Source organism: Talpa occidentalis, unplaced genomic scaffold (assembly GCF_014898055.3).
Source record: "Talpa occidentalis isolate TD23 unplaced genomic scaffold, MPIMG_talOcc4v2.1, whole genome shotgun sequence".
NCBI lineage: Eukaryota > Metazoa > Chordata > Mammalia > Eulipotyphla > Talpidae > Talpa > Talpa occidentalis.
Genome location: NW_026555331.1, coordinates 73,161,625 through 73,176,816, shown reverse-complemented (window position 1 = coordinate 73,176,816; position 15,192 = coordinate 73,161,625). Strand labels below are relative to the sequence as shown.

At 38.3% G+C, this 15,192-nt stretch overlaps 1 protein-coding gene across 3 annotated transcripts in view; it reads left to right on the top strand.

Annotated features, from left to right (window-relative positions):
• Nucleotides 1-15,192, top strand: part of SPIDR (scaffold protein involved in DNA repair) — a 545,150-nt gene that overhangs the window by 90,525 nt on the left and 439,433 nt on the right. For all 3 annotated transcript variants that reach the window (XM_054692277.1, XM_054692279.1, XM_054692278.1), the window contains one exon: nucleotides 5,890-6,050. In XM_054692277.1, coding sequence (XP_054548252.1) covers nucleotides 5,890-6,050 — 161 coding nt within the window. The remainder of the gene's footprint in view (nucleotides 1-5,889; nucleotides 6,051-15,192) is intronic.

The window sequence follows — 15,192 nt, the reverse complement described above, 5'->3', positions numbered from 1 at the left end:
CTGCTGAGGGGAGCAGCAGGAGAGTCAAGAGACCGCCTCTGCTTCATGCTGCGCCATGTGGGTCTCCTCCCTGGCTGGGGATCGAATTCGTGCTGCAGTGGCTGCAGATAGCTTCATAGGCTACGTCTTAACCCCTTGCGCCACCAGGGAGGCCCTGTTTCTTCATTGTTTTTCCTTTGTACCTCTCTTTTTCTTTTTGGTTCTTTTTATGTCTGTTTCTTTGAGAGAACTAATTCTTCCGTTTCATCAGTTCTGTTTTCGTTGCTTTCCCCAGAATTCTTTAGCTCCTCCATTAATCTTTTAATCTCCTTTGTTTCCTTCATTTTTTTCTTTAAGGACTCAGTTTCATTCTTCAGTTCATTACTTATATTTCTCACATCATTCTTTTTCCTTTTCATCTTCTGTATGTTTTTTAATCTCTATGGTTTTAAATTCTTTGTCTGGCTGGCAGAGAAGTTTTTCTATGTTATGTTGATGAGTTCTGGTGACCAATTTTCTTTTTGTGGAGTGTCCTTTCCCTGAGGGCTTGCTTTGTTTTTTGGTATTTTTCATTCTCCTTGCTGTTTATTTCTTAGTTTGTTGTCTGTGTTGGGCGACTGTGCCGCTGGTCGTGGTGGGCATCTCTTTAGTGTATTCCTTCTGGGATGTTGGGAACTGGTCGCCAGACTGAGTCCAGCACTGTTATGCCAGATTCTACAAGTTTAGTGATGCTGTGGATATGTTGATAGGCGCTGTGCCTGAAGATCCCCTCCCTCTGTATTTACTCAGTTCCAGAAGGGGATTGTGAGGTGTCTGGCTTCTAACCACCTCAAGGGCAGGCCTGCTCTTTCCTGGGACCCATAGTTCACCTTGATGGTGGAACCTACCCCCCCCCCCCCCCCCCGCCCCCGCACTACTCAGCTCCAGAATGGGATCGCACAGCACTTTGATACACTTTGATGGAGGAGCCCTGTCTCTCTACTTAGTTTCAAAATGGGGGTGCCAAGCCTGTAGCAGCCTTGCTCCCAAATGCTTTATTGCTTACCTTTGTTTGCAGAGCCCTCGCTCTTTCTTCTCAGTCCAGAGTGGGTTGTGGAGTTTCTGCCTTCCAATAATGCACAGGGTCCACACTTTCTATGCGCACAGTTCCCATTTCTGGCGGCCCCTCTCTGTCTCTACTCAGTTCCAAAATGAGGGTGCGGGGCCTGCAATAGCCTTGATCAGTGTGTCCTTTTCCTGCTTACCTTTGTTTTTGGAGCCCTCCCTCTCTCTTCTCAGTTCCAGAAGGGGATTGTGGGATCCTTGCTTCTGGCAATGGCACAGGGGCCACACTTTCTTCACCCTGATGGCAGAGCCCTCCCTTTTTCTACTCAGTTTCAAAACGGGTTCAGGGCCTGCAGCAGCTTTGCTTGGCACATGTATTCCTGCTCATCTTTGTTTGTGGAGCCCTCCCTCTCTTTTCTCAGTTCCAGAAGTACCAGTATGGTCCTTACTTTCTGACAATGGTGCAGGGGCCACGCTTTGCCAGTGCTCTCAGTTCACGTTGATGGTGGAGCCCTCCCTGGCTTTACTCAGTTCCAAAAAGAGGGTGCAGGGCCTGCAGCAACCTTGCTCTGCATATGCTTTCCTGCTCACCTTTGTTTGTGGAGCCCTCCCTCTCTTCAGTGCCAGAAGGAGATTGTGGGGTCCTTGCTTGCTTTCTTTTTTTTTTTTTTAAGAGATTTATTTGTTTATTTATACAATTACTGGGTACAGTCAGAATCGTGGGAGGGTGAGAGAATTCACCAGAGCCAGAGCAGGGAATAGAACAGGCAGACTGACGAAACACACTGCTGAGGGGAGCAGTGGGCGGCAGGAGAGGTCTGCTCGCCATGTGGGACCCTCCTCTGGTGGCCGGGGAGCAGCCGGGGATTGAACCGGCACTGCAGAGGCTGCAGGTAGGTTTGCAGCCCAGAGCTCAACTGCTGCGCCACCAGGGGAGGCCTGGGTCCTTGCTTTCTGACAAGGCACAGGGACCTCATTTTCCCGGTGCCCATTGTTTCCCCTTAGGATTTTTATTGGGATTGCATTGAATCTGTAATTTCCTTTGGTAGGGTGGTCATTTTAACAATGTTGATTCTTCCAATCCATGAAAAAGGAGTATCTTTTCTTTGTGTTTTCTGGATTTTTTTTGTTAATAATGTCTTATAGTTTTCATTGTATTATAGGTACTACATTTCCTCTATTAGGTTTATTCCCAGGTATTTAATTTTTTGGGGGAGGTTATATTTTTTTTTTTATTTTTTTTTATTTTTATATTCCCCCATACAATTGCAAACGCCCCATTCTGACCCCAATCCTTCCCCTCCCGCCCCCCACCCCCCAAAAAGTGTCTCTGGTTCATAGTTTTTTGTTGATTTTGATTTTCACTTTCTTATATTCATTTTCCTGGTCCCTTATTTAAGTTTTCTAGATTCCTGCTATGAGTGAGACCATCCGGTATTTTTCTTTTTCTTTTTGGCTTATTTCGCTGAGCATGATCCCTTCCAGCGCCATCCATGTTGCTGCAAATTGCATGTGTTTATCTTTTTTGAATGCTGAGTAATATTCCATGGTATATATGTACCACATCTTCTTGATCCAGTCATCTATTTTTGGGCATTTGGGTTGTTTCCAAAGCTTAGCTATTGTAAACAGTGCTGCTATAAACATAGGGGTGCAGGTGCTCTTTGGAATTGATGTTTCTGTGTCCTTTGGATAAATACCTAGGAGTGGAATTGCTGGATCATATGGAAGCTCTATGTTTAGTAGGTCCAGAAATCTCCACACACCTCTCCACAGTGGTTGGACCAGTTTGCACTCCCACCAAAAGTGCAGGAGAGTTCCTTTTTCTCCAGACCCTCGCCAACATTTGTTGTTGCTAGTTTTTTTAATATGTGCCATTCTCACTGGTGTAAGATGGTATCTCATGGTAGTTTTGATTTGCATTTCCCTGATGACAAGTGATGTTGAACATTTTTTCATATGCCTGTTGGCCATTTGCATTTCCTCTTCAGATCCAAAACACTGACTGTCACTCTGTGCAGTGCCCGCTGCTTTGGCTAGTCCCATGCCCCAGATCCTGTGCCTAGCTGTCAGTTCCAGGATGGGGTCTCGCTCCACGCCTGATTTCCCTCCTTATCCCCATTTGTGTGGCCCACCCTCTCTCAGCGCCAGAGGATGTTTTTGTGATCCCTGGTTTCCAACTATAGGGTGTTGGTGATTTTTTTTTCTGGTTGCTAGGTGGCGCCAGAGATCTCTCCTAGTGTCCTTTGGGAACTGTTTTCAAGCCCGTGGGTCCGGGAGAACAGAGTGGGAGTGGCGTGGAGAGCCTCAACGGCTTGGGGGTGCTGTGTCTTCCTTGTACCCCACCGTTGTGGGGATCCCACACCCCGAATTTCGTGCCCCCGGTCTCAGTTCCCAAAGCCCTCAGGTCCAGGATACGGGCTGTAGCCCAGCTTAGTGTCTGCAGAAATGGTGCCTTTTGCACCCTGCTCCTGTGTCTGGGCGCCTGGTTTCTGATTACTCAGTGAGGGACATTCACCTCAATGAGGACCCCCCGTGTGTCTCCCTACAAACCTAGGTCGCGCCGGGACCTGGGCAGCCCTGATCCTTGTATGCTTTTCAAGCACGCTGCTTTTCTGCACAAGCTTACCGGCTAGCCTTGGGCTGTTTGTGGATCTCCTGGGAGTCTTTAGTTTTCTTCAATGGCGCCAGGAGTGGTTTGCTCACCTCCTTGGCGAATCCTGCACGGTTCTCCACAGTTCCAGTTCACAGGGTGCAGTAGCTGAAATAGTTCCTTTCCACTCACATTCCCACTTGATGTACTTTGTTCTCTTTTGGGTCTTTTTGTTTTGTTTATTTTTCCCCTCCTTTCTGTTGGTCAGAGAGTGCCAACTTTGTGGGTGGGGGAGGGTAGCAGGGTTCTGAGCTTTCCTCCCTTCTAGTCCTCCTTTATGGCAACTTTCTTCTTTGGGCAATTTGCCAGAGTGGCCCATTTATCTTCCGTGTCCCAATTCTCGCAGGGACCTGCAGCTTTTCCTCCCTATTAACTTTTTTTTTAATGGGAGGTCTTACTCTCAGTGTTTCCTCGCTGCCATGTTGATGACGTCTCAGTAAAGTATAAATTTTAAACAGTAAATTTCTTCTTTGCCCAAATGGAAAGGTCTTAATATTGGTTGTGATATAGTGTATGTGGGTGCATATATATGTGTATACATTATATGTAACATATATTATGTATTACATATCTCATTCCATTGCAGTATGTTTCTGTGGGGTTTTCTACAGTAGGGACAATGTTTTTGTATTTTCTCCTGTATTTTTTTTTTGTATTGTGTATATCTAGATCCTTAGTAGGCACTGATTTTATTGAATAAATGAGTAGTGAATAAATAAATGCTACAGAAATGGCTAGTACTGGTAGTGGTTGCAGAAACTCTGAGGGCACTTGTGCTTCTTACTTTCCATGACTTCCTGCATTGATGGTTCAGCAACCTGTAGAATGTCTTATGCCCTCCCTTACCTGACTTCCATGAATAAATATAATTTCAGGCAAGGAAAATGCTATTGTGTGTTTGTCTCTTTCCCATGGTCTAACCTCCAGTTTTTTTGTATTCGTTATTATGGTTGCTTATCGCATCTCTGGAACAACAATGCTAGATTAAAAAAGACTGGTTTGCTTACTTTATTCAATAGTTTCAACTTGAGCTAAATTTTTAAAATTTTAATTCCCTTCAGGTATTAGAGCTTATAAATTTTATTTTTAGCATTGCTTCTAACTGAACCTGGTTGTTGCTATCAAACTTAGAAAATAGGGTCAGCATATCTTACTAGACCTCCAAATTGCTGAAGTGCTATTAGGCAGGTCTTATGCTTTTTGTTCTGTTGCAAAAGTTTGTTATATGCCATTACCTCAGAGCTTAATTTATCTTTAATAATTACTTTCATTTCTTTAGGCATAGCAAGTTAGAGTCAGTGTATTTGTTATTCAATATATGAAAATAATTTAATTTTCAAGTTAATATTTTGTAAAAGCAGCATCTAGATAATAGTGATTATCAAAAAATCAAAACCTAAATTGCTTTAGCTGTTTCCTCACTGATGCAAGAAATCTATTTAAAAAATGGCTGAAAATCAGGGCCTCCTGGTGGCTCAAGGGGTTAAGATGCAACCTATGAAGCTGTCCACAGCCTCTGCAGCATGAGTTCAATACCCGCCGGCCAGGGAGCAACCCACATGGCACAGCAGACCTCTCCTGACTCGCCTTCTGCTCCCCTCAGCAGTGTATTTCAGTCAGTCTGCCTGTTCTGTTCCCAGCTCTGTCTCTGGTGAATCCTTTCAACTTCCCCCCACCCCCAACTTCTGGCCTGTACCCTGGCACTTGTATGCATAAATAAATAAATCGTAAAAAAATAAAAAATGGGTGAAAATCTTTGAAAAAAAATTTTTATTAATAAGGGACTGGTTAAATAAATCTTGCCCAGCTATACAGTGGAATATTAATTTGCAAAAAAGAGTGAGGATGTTTCCTATTTAATTATGTGGATAAACCTCTCATATAAGTAAAATAAAATTAAAAAAACTATCAAAAAGAAGGCAAGAAGTACAGTATATTTTATTTCCCTGAACATGCTAGAAAAACTCTAAGACATAAAAATAACTGGTTAAAAAATAGTTACCTGACTATTAATGTAGAGGCGAGAGTTGGAAAAAATGAGATTGCTAGCAATTACAGTAGAAATATACTTTTTCTTTCTTTTAATTTATTTTTGAATAGGTATTGAAAAATAATTCACATGAATTTACATGTGAATAAAAATGGATTTTAAAACATTAAGGAGATATATATATATATATATAATTATTAAAATTGTGTTGTCCTTTTTTTAGATGAACTGCAGTTTATTGACTGGGAGATTGACAGTGATAAAGAAGATGCTAGTGAATGTTACACATTTGCAGACAGTGAAAGTGTGGAAATTTCAGATTGTGCTTCTTGTGCAAGCAGTCAGTCTTTGGCAAGTGAGGAGAAGCTGTCCGAACTTCATAAGGTAAAAGTGCATTGTTAAAAGTTTTCCTTTAGTTTATGATATTTGTTATATCACCTTTTGATGATTTGTTCCTAAGTCCTTAAGCAGGGATAGTCACTTTTGACTCTTACCTCCTTTTTAAAAAATAACATGCTTTTAATGTATTTCTAAACATGAATAAGTTTTTCTCCTCACCCACTTTCCACTTCCTTGTATATATTGAATTTTTCCAATCCTTTTGCTCTCCTAACAAATCTATCATGGTTTGGTTAGTTTAGAATTCAGCCTTAAGTAATTGAATAAGAAATTTTCATAACCAAAGCAAATGTTAATTATGACTATTTTTCCTCCATAACATTGTTTGCCTTGGAGTTATACTGAGTTCTTGTTTGTCTGTTTTCACTCATTACTAATAAAACTCTAATTTCTCACCATAAATTAGTGCCCTTGTTAAGATTTTAGACATACTAGACATTTTGTTTTGTTTCATTTTCTTAGAGAATTCTTTCCCACAACCAACCACCTAGCCTCTCCAGTTTGAATTCCACATCTTCTCTACTTTGTGGGTGATGCTATTCTTAGGTCTCCCTTTATCATCTTTCTGGAAATTCTCTTCATCTCCCTCTTGTGTGAAACTTCTTTATCCTGCATTACATGTCTACCCTCTTGTTTTGATTTAGCACATCTTCAAGGAGTTTCCAAGAAAGGAATATGGGAGATAGTTTTTTGGAACTTGACATTTCAGAAGTTACATTTATTATACTTTGATATGTGATTGAAAATTCATATGAAATTTTTGCTTGGAAATGATTTTCCTCCAGAATTTTGAAGAAATTACTTCATGATTTTCAGTCTCAAAGTTGTGAAGAAGACTGAAGTTTTTCTCCTTCTTGATCTTTTGGGATTTTCTCTTTATCACTTATTTTAAGCAACTTGATTGTGGTATACCTAGATATGGTTAGAGTTTGTCAAGCTTCTTGGAACTGTGTTTTGTCTGGGGTCCCCAAGCTAACCCCAAGGTTTAGTAATCTGCTAGGAAGACTGAAAACTTAGCATATATTCATCTTTCTGGCTATGAATTGTTACTATGAAAAGATACAGAGCAAAATCAGTAATCTTCTAAGTCCTTTGACACTGGTGTCACACAGGATGAGCTTAATTGTCCTAGCAATGAGTTTTGACATGTGTAAATGTTGTAGGACAGGGAGCATTGGGTGCCAAATCTGTTATAGGACAGGGAGAGGGGCAGCCCAAACACCGCAAACCTGCCTATTCTAAATGGGTTCTGCCATCCGCCGCATCAACACAAAACATATGAGACTTTAATGGGAAGGAACTTTAATACAATTAGGAAACAATACAGGAAAGGCAAAGAATCTAGTTTCTAAATCAAGCATCCAAAGTTACCTGTCCCCTTGTGGGTAAAAGTCCATCCATTAGGGATCGGCCCAGAACAAGACCCCAAAGCCTGCCACAAGTCTAAAGCATCTTCCAGTGGGGACCCACAGAAAAGGGTCAGAAACAACCAGACAAGCCCGGAAGGAAAAGAGCAAAATCAACATCAAGATAAAAGCTGCCATTGTCACCTCCCCACGGGTCTCACCCACATCTGTGTCACCCAGTCCACGACCAAAAGACAAGCGCAGTTTCTTCACGTGTCTCTAAGCTCCATGCGCCTCCTCCAGGTCTCCTTCTGGCTTCATCCTGCTTCCTTCCTCAGTCTCTTCTGCAGCTTCTCCTCTCCCTGCTCAGCTCCACCCTCTCTTGGGTGGGGCAGGGAACCTCCCCCTTTCCTGGGGACCACCCTGTTACATAAAGTGTTGTCTGCCAAGAGAGCTCATTATTGACTCAGTGCCTAGGGCTTTTATTGGGGACTATTAATGTAGGCATTCTTTGCCTAACATGTACTGAAATTTCAGACTTCAAGAATAAAAACAGATTTTCAATATAAACCATACTTGCACAATTTAGGCACATGAGCCAGTCCTAACATTTGCAGAATGGTGGACCACTCCTGAAATTTAAGTTCCTAGAAATTATTCAAGGACCAACATTGCAAGCAGACCTTTCTGAGGATACCCATTACAGTTCTGCTATGGTAACACTCTTGATATACAGATTGACAGTTTTCATCACATTTGGAAAACTTGCCTTTGTTCAACATTTTTATTTTCAGACTCTCCTTTTCCTTTTTTTTAATGGGATGCCAATTATACATATATTAATTAGGTTGCTTAATGTGTCATTGGTCATTTATACTGTGTTTATTTTTTTCCCACTCTTTTGTTTTGAATGGTGGTTTCTATTGCGATATTTCAAGTTTAATATATATTTTTTACCTGCAGTGTTTAATCTGTTGTTAATACTATCCAGTGTATTTGTCATCTTGGACATTATATTTCTTATCTCAGAAAGTATGATATGTTGTTTTACATTGTCCATGTCAAGAAATGATCATACTTTCTCCTATGTTTTAAACATATATACTGTATTCATAATAGTTCTCTTAATGACTTTTTCTATAAATCTATCACTTGTGTTTTTTCTGTTAGTATTTCTTCTTACTATAGGTTATGTTTTTTCTGCTTCTTTACATGCCTGGAAATTTTTGGATACCAGATATTTTGAATTTTATGTTGTTGGGTGCTGGAGAGATAAACCTTTCTTTAAATATTTTGAGGTTTTGTTCTGGGGTACAGTTAGTTGGAAATAATTTTATCCTTTTGTGATTTCCTAGACTTAGTAAGTCTAGGAGTGTCTAGGAGAGTGCTCAGTGTTTTGTCCCTCTACTGAAGCAAGATCTTCCTGAATGTGCTTCACAATAGCTCTAAATTTCTGTTTTTTTCAAACTGGCTTGTAGGAAAAGCTATTGTATTCTGATTTGTGTCAATGTTTTCTAATTTTCTACTGTTTCCCAGTAGTTCTTTCCATAGTTTAAGAGATCATATGCTAATCAGTACTCTGCTGAATACTTGAGGGGGAATTGTTAGGGTTTTCTCTGCAGCTCTGAATTTTCTGGTACTCTGTTTTATGAATTCTAGCTACTTTTATCTCACTGGGCCCTACTTTAGTTCCCTCTTCCTGTTGTGTGGTTTGGAAATTCAAGAATTAAAGTAAACTTTTTACTGAACAACTGTAGAGCTCAATCCTCTGTCTCAGGACATGACTTGCCAGGGATTAGTGTTCTTGCCTGATGTCCTTTGTCTTGAAAACCATTGTTTCAAGTATTCTCTTTGGCTTCCTATTTTTTTTGTTGTTGTTGCTTCAGTCAAAGGATAAATTGACTTCCTAAAATCCCCTCTTAACCACATTCCTGGTCTTTTCATGTAATTTAGCAAATGAAAAGATGCTCATTATCACTAATTGTTTGGGGTTGCAAAACAAAACCAATATGAGATACTACTTGATACCCATTGGGATAGCTTTTATCCTTAAAAAGATTAAAAAAACAAGTGTTGTAGAAAATGTAGAGAATTTGCAATGCTTGTGCCTTGCTGGTGGGATTGTAGAATGGTACAGACACAGTGAAAAACAGTTTAGTGGTTTTTCAGAAAGTTAAACATAGAATTACCTAATGATTCAGTAAATCAGCTTTCAGATTTATACCCAAAAGATCTAAAAGCAGGGATGGAAACAAGTACTTGTATGTAATGTTCATAGCAGAATTATTCACATTGACCAGATGCTGAAAACAACCCAAATGTCCATCATTAACAGATAATGGAAAAATAAAATGTTTATTTTATTTATAGATATACAGTGGATTATTATACTGTCTAAAAAGAGTGAACCGCTAATACATTGTCTAACTCAGTTGAACCTTAGAAACATGCAAGGTGAAATAAGCCAGACATAAAAGACATTTACATGCAGTACCTATAGGCAAATTCTTAGAAATGGAAAGTAGAATAGAAGTTACCAGGGACTGAGGTATAAGGGAAGTTATTGTTTAAATGAGTACAGAATTTCTGTTTGGGATAGTGATTAAGTTCTGGAAGCGGATATTAATGGTGGTTGCACAACATTGAATTTGCTTAATTCCACTAAGGTGTACACCCCCAAATGGTTAATATGGTAATATTTATGGTAATTGTTAACATGTTAAATTAATATAGTTAATGTGGTAAATTGTTAAATATGGTAACTTTTATGTATATTTCATCACAATAAAAAAGATAAACATACTATGTATTTTAGAATATTTTCTACCATTAAAATTTGTATTTTTGGAGACTTTGTTATTGTAGTGTAAAATTGTTTTATGAGAGAATGTTAAATGAAAAATCTGTATGCCCAGTACAGTCTCAACTCAAGAGGGATCCCAAAGATCATTGAGAGTCCTTACACTGTCACCAAAACCCTTATGGAATAAATCATATCTAATGAGACTAGGAAGTGTTGTATCATGACTCAAAAAGTTTCTGTTGACCTTTTAATATATTCATTGAACTAGCAATGCTTTACCTCTATGAACCTCTTCAGTGTGAAGAAAATGCTTGTGACATCATGAACTTACTGTCTTGTTACATTACAGTAAGAATGTTTTTCTTATTTTTTTATCAATATTTATTTATAGTGGTGATTGCTTTAGTGGCTGAAATACTTATTACTTCCAAAACTTATTCATTATCCCACACAAAAACTCTGTATCCATTTAAGCAGTATTTTCTTATACCACAGGCTCTGGTAACCTTTATTCTACTTTCCATTTCCATGAATTTGCCTATAAGTACTGTATGTAAAAAGAATCATATATATCTTTTATGTCTGGCTTGTTTCACCTTGCGTGTTTCTATGGTTTGTCCATGTTGTACAATGTATTATTAGATATTTATTCCTTTTTTCAGATGGAATAATAATCCATTGTAGGTCTATAAATAAACATTTTTTTCTCCATATCTGTTAATGATGAACATGTGGGTTGTTTCCAGGCCCTGGCCAATGTGAGTAATTCTTCTATGAATTATTCATGTTCCTGACTTTTTAAAAATCACCTCCTTTCTATTGAAAAAGGTGGGATTCCTGTATGTAGCTTCATATCACAGGTTAACTGTCTTTATAATTTTCAGTTTTTATCTGGTATTTTATGAGCAGGTTCTGTACTGGTAAGATAATAAAGGTGGTTTCTAAAACAAAACAAAGCAAAACAAAACAAATCCCTAAAACCAAAAAAAGAAAAAAAGATTCTAGTGAGTTTAATCCTTCTTAGAGACTCTTAAAAAACAAAACTGATATAATGGGTGTATTTAAACTCTTTCTCTTAGAAGATCAGATATATTACTATTATAAGTTGATAGTGAAGTTTCAGAAGCCCCATCTCTATACTATCACATTGGATTTTAGGTTTCAACATCTGAAATTTGGAGAGATTAGGTTTCAACATTCAGTTTATAGCAGTACGTTTTCAATTTGAACCTTAAACAATCTTTGTAAAAATACAGCTGTTTTTGTTGTATAACCTTGTATGCTGTTTTGAACCAAGTACATATATTGTTTGCATTAAAACTTTTAGAAAAGGACATTTTGCAATAATATCCTGAATTTATTGAGAACTTACACAGGTCAGTAAGAAAAAGACATAACCCAAATGAAAATCAGGTGAAGAAAAGGAAAGCAATATGAGAGTGGCTAATAAGGCTGTGAGAAGATGCTCAGGCTCACTGGTAGTATAGGAAATGTAAATTAAATATGTGATATTACATATGTATAAGATTACCCCCACCCAAAAAGTGACAATGCCTAATGTCAGAAATGTAGATCAATATGAATAGTTGTTAGTGGTCTTGGTGTGTAATCTTTTTAATGCATCCTTGGATTGGTTTGCTAAGATTTTATAGAGAATTTTTGCTTCTGTGTTCCTTAGGGTGGTTGGTCTGTGGGTGCATTTTTTGGTGTTGTTTTTGTTTGATTTTAGCACACACACTGATCACAAAAACCTGCAAAGAGCTCATGAGATGATTTTAGCATTAGTGTGATGTTCTCATAAAATATGTTTGGAAAAATTCCTTCTTTCTCAGTTTTTGGAAGGAATCTGAGTAGAAGATAATAGTTTGTCTTCGAGGATTTAGTAGAACTAACTTTTGAATCCATCTGGTCCTAGAGTTTTGTGTTTTGGGATAATTTGAGTTTCTGTTTCAATTTCCTTGTTTGTGATTAATTTGTTCAGATTTTCTGTTTCATCCCTATTCAGGCTTTGGTGAATATATAATTCTGTGAATCTGTCCATTTCATCTAGGTTGTTGAAATTTGCATATAAATGTTTATAATAATCTCTTACTATCGAAGGTCTGCAGTATCTGTTATAACTTCTACTCTTTTATTGTTGATCCTGTATTTGGGTTTTTCCCTCTCATTCTTTTTTTTTTTTTTTTTTTAACTTTCTTTTTTTTTAGAGGCATGTTTTTTTTTTATTTATTTATTATATTTGTTTGTTTGTTTTGTTTATACATGCACTGGGTACAGTCAGAAGCGCGGGAGGGTGAGAGAATTCACCAGAGCCAGAGCGGGGAGCAGAGCAGGCAGAAGGACTGAAGTACACTGCTGAGGGGAGCAGCGGGTGGCAGGAGAGGTCTGCGCACCATGTGGGATCCTCCTCCGGTGGCTGGGGAGCAGCCGGGGATCGAACCGGCGCCGCAGAGGCCGCGGGCAGCTTCGCAACCCAGCGCTCAACCGCTGCGCCACCGGGGAGGCCCTTCCCTCTCATTCTTAGTGAGCCTAGAAAGTTTGTCTATTTTGTTAATTTATAAGAAAAATACAGGTTTTGGTTTCACTGATCTTTTGGGCTATCTTTTTGAGTTCTATTTCATGTATTTATCCTCTTACCTTTACTATGTTCCTTCCTTATACTGTCTTTGGATATTGTTTTTGTTCTTTGTCTAGTTCCTTGAGATGCAAAGATTGTTTGTTTGGGCTCTTTCTAATTTCTTACTGTGGGCCTGTATTGATATATATATTTCCCTCTTAGAACTGCTTTTGCTGTGTCCCACACAGTCTGTCCCTCATTGTTTGCTTTGAGGTTTTTTTGTTTTTTTTTTGTTTTTTTCTCATTCACCCAGTGTTCTTCAGTAGTGTATTATTCAGTCTTCACATATTGAAGTATTTCCTTGTTTTCTTTTTGTAGTTGATTTGTGGTTTAGTATCTTTGGTCAGAAAAGATATTGGTATGATTTTTATCTTCATGGATTTGTTGATACTTGTTTTGTGCCCCAGGATGTGGTCAATTTGTGGAATGCTTCATGTGTTCTTGAGAAAAATGTGTATTTGGCTTTGTTCATATATAGTCTTCTGTAAATGCCTGTTATATCCATGGGGCTTGTGTCTGTTCTCAAGGTGCTGTTGGCAGTCAGGAATGCTTACTTGGGAATCCCTGAGGGTCTCTGATATAAAGGTTCTCTGAGGTCAAGGCTGGGTCAAGGACCTGCTCATAAGCTCTGGTCTCTGGGCAGTGAGTGGGATGCAGTTCCCAGTTCACCTGACACCATAGCAATCACTTCTCTGTGTAATGCTGTCCTTTTATGACCTTTAGAAAATATAGTTGATACCTTAAAAGATAACAAATGGAGGTGGCTTTCCACAGTTCAGGATTGCTGTCTGGGTTTCCTAAAGTATTTTATCTGTCTCCCAAGACCCATTCCTATAGAGGGCAGCAGAGACACAGCAATGAGTTCTCTTTCATACCCTACATTTTTCAGCAAGTGTGAAGGAAACTAAATTTAGGTGAACTTTGTTATGTAATTTTCAAGCACTTTATGTAATGACTCCTATGCAAATACAGGCAAGTAGACATAATAAATAACAGCTATCGCAAGTGAGGTTTAAACTTTTGTTGAAGGTGTACAGTAGAAGCTGACGAATATAGTTCATATAGTTTTAAAGAGAAAGCAAATATGATTTTCAAATTTGAAATATAAATTCATAGTTACAAAATACAGGTTTGTTTTATATATTTGTTTTATATTCTGAACGTTAGGGTAGAACAAAAGATTCAAAATCTCAGAGAAGATAGAATATGGAAAGATTTTAGAATAATAAAGAAAATTTTATTCAGCAGGCTTTTGTATACTGTCATTTCATTTAACATTCTTTTATTATAATATTGATGAAGTCTGAATGTGTATGTTGTGGAAGGTCATCCTGTTCAGATTGGAATGCTGTATTGCTAGGTTCGGCTTCAGCCACCCGGGCCATAAAACATGTCTCAATAAATTTCAAAATATTGAAATCCTAAAGAGTTTATTCTCTAACCACAAATGTAATGTAATGTAAAGATTGATAATAAGATATCCAGCAAAACTATAAATTTCAAAATATTGAAATCCTAAAGAGTTTATTATCTAACCACAAATGTAATGTAAAGATTGATAATAAGATAGCCAGCAAAAATACAAATATTTGGACATTAAATATAATTGATATATATAGATATATAGAGTGATTTATAGATTTAATACAATCCAAATCATTTTTTTAGCAGACATTTTCCCTTTTTTTTGAAATTGACAAACTATTATAAAACTCATGTGGAAATACAAAGGACCTAGGGTTTGTTGTTTAATCTTGAAAAAGACTTACAAAGTAGATTATTCATACTTCATAGAGCATGACCCTTGGCAGAAGGGAACAGTGGGGAGGCAGGGTGGGAAGTATAGACAACCTGAGCACAGAATACAAGATCTTGCTGGGAATGAATGTAGAAGAGGTAGGGCAAACCAACTTCACTCCTCAAACTGAGATCCAGGATTGAAACCCCAGACTCCTCCTGTACCCCCATCTTACACCAAGATAAACTAAGAAGAGAAACAGAACTAAATCCCCAGTGTTGAACACACATCCACACACACACACACACACACACACACACACACACATGCATAAAGGGCAAAAGACAATACATATGCCTAGGAAGCAAAGAACATCTGAACACAGATGGAAAAGTAAAATGAGGACAGAGGTCCTGAGAAAAAAGGGCCCTCAACTTCTGTATCCTTTCTATCAGTCAGACTTTAAAACAACAATATGAAAATTGCTAAATGAGCTACTGAATGGTCAAAGGCAGATAGACAGGTACAAGTACAAGATCTTAGAAAGGAACATAGAGTTCTTTGCCAAAGAGATTGAGTGTATAAAAAGATGACAAAGAGACTGTATGAAATGCAGATGTATT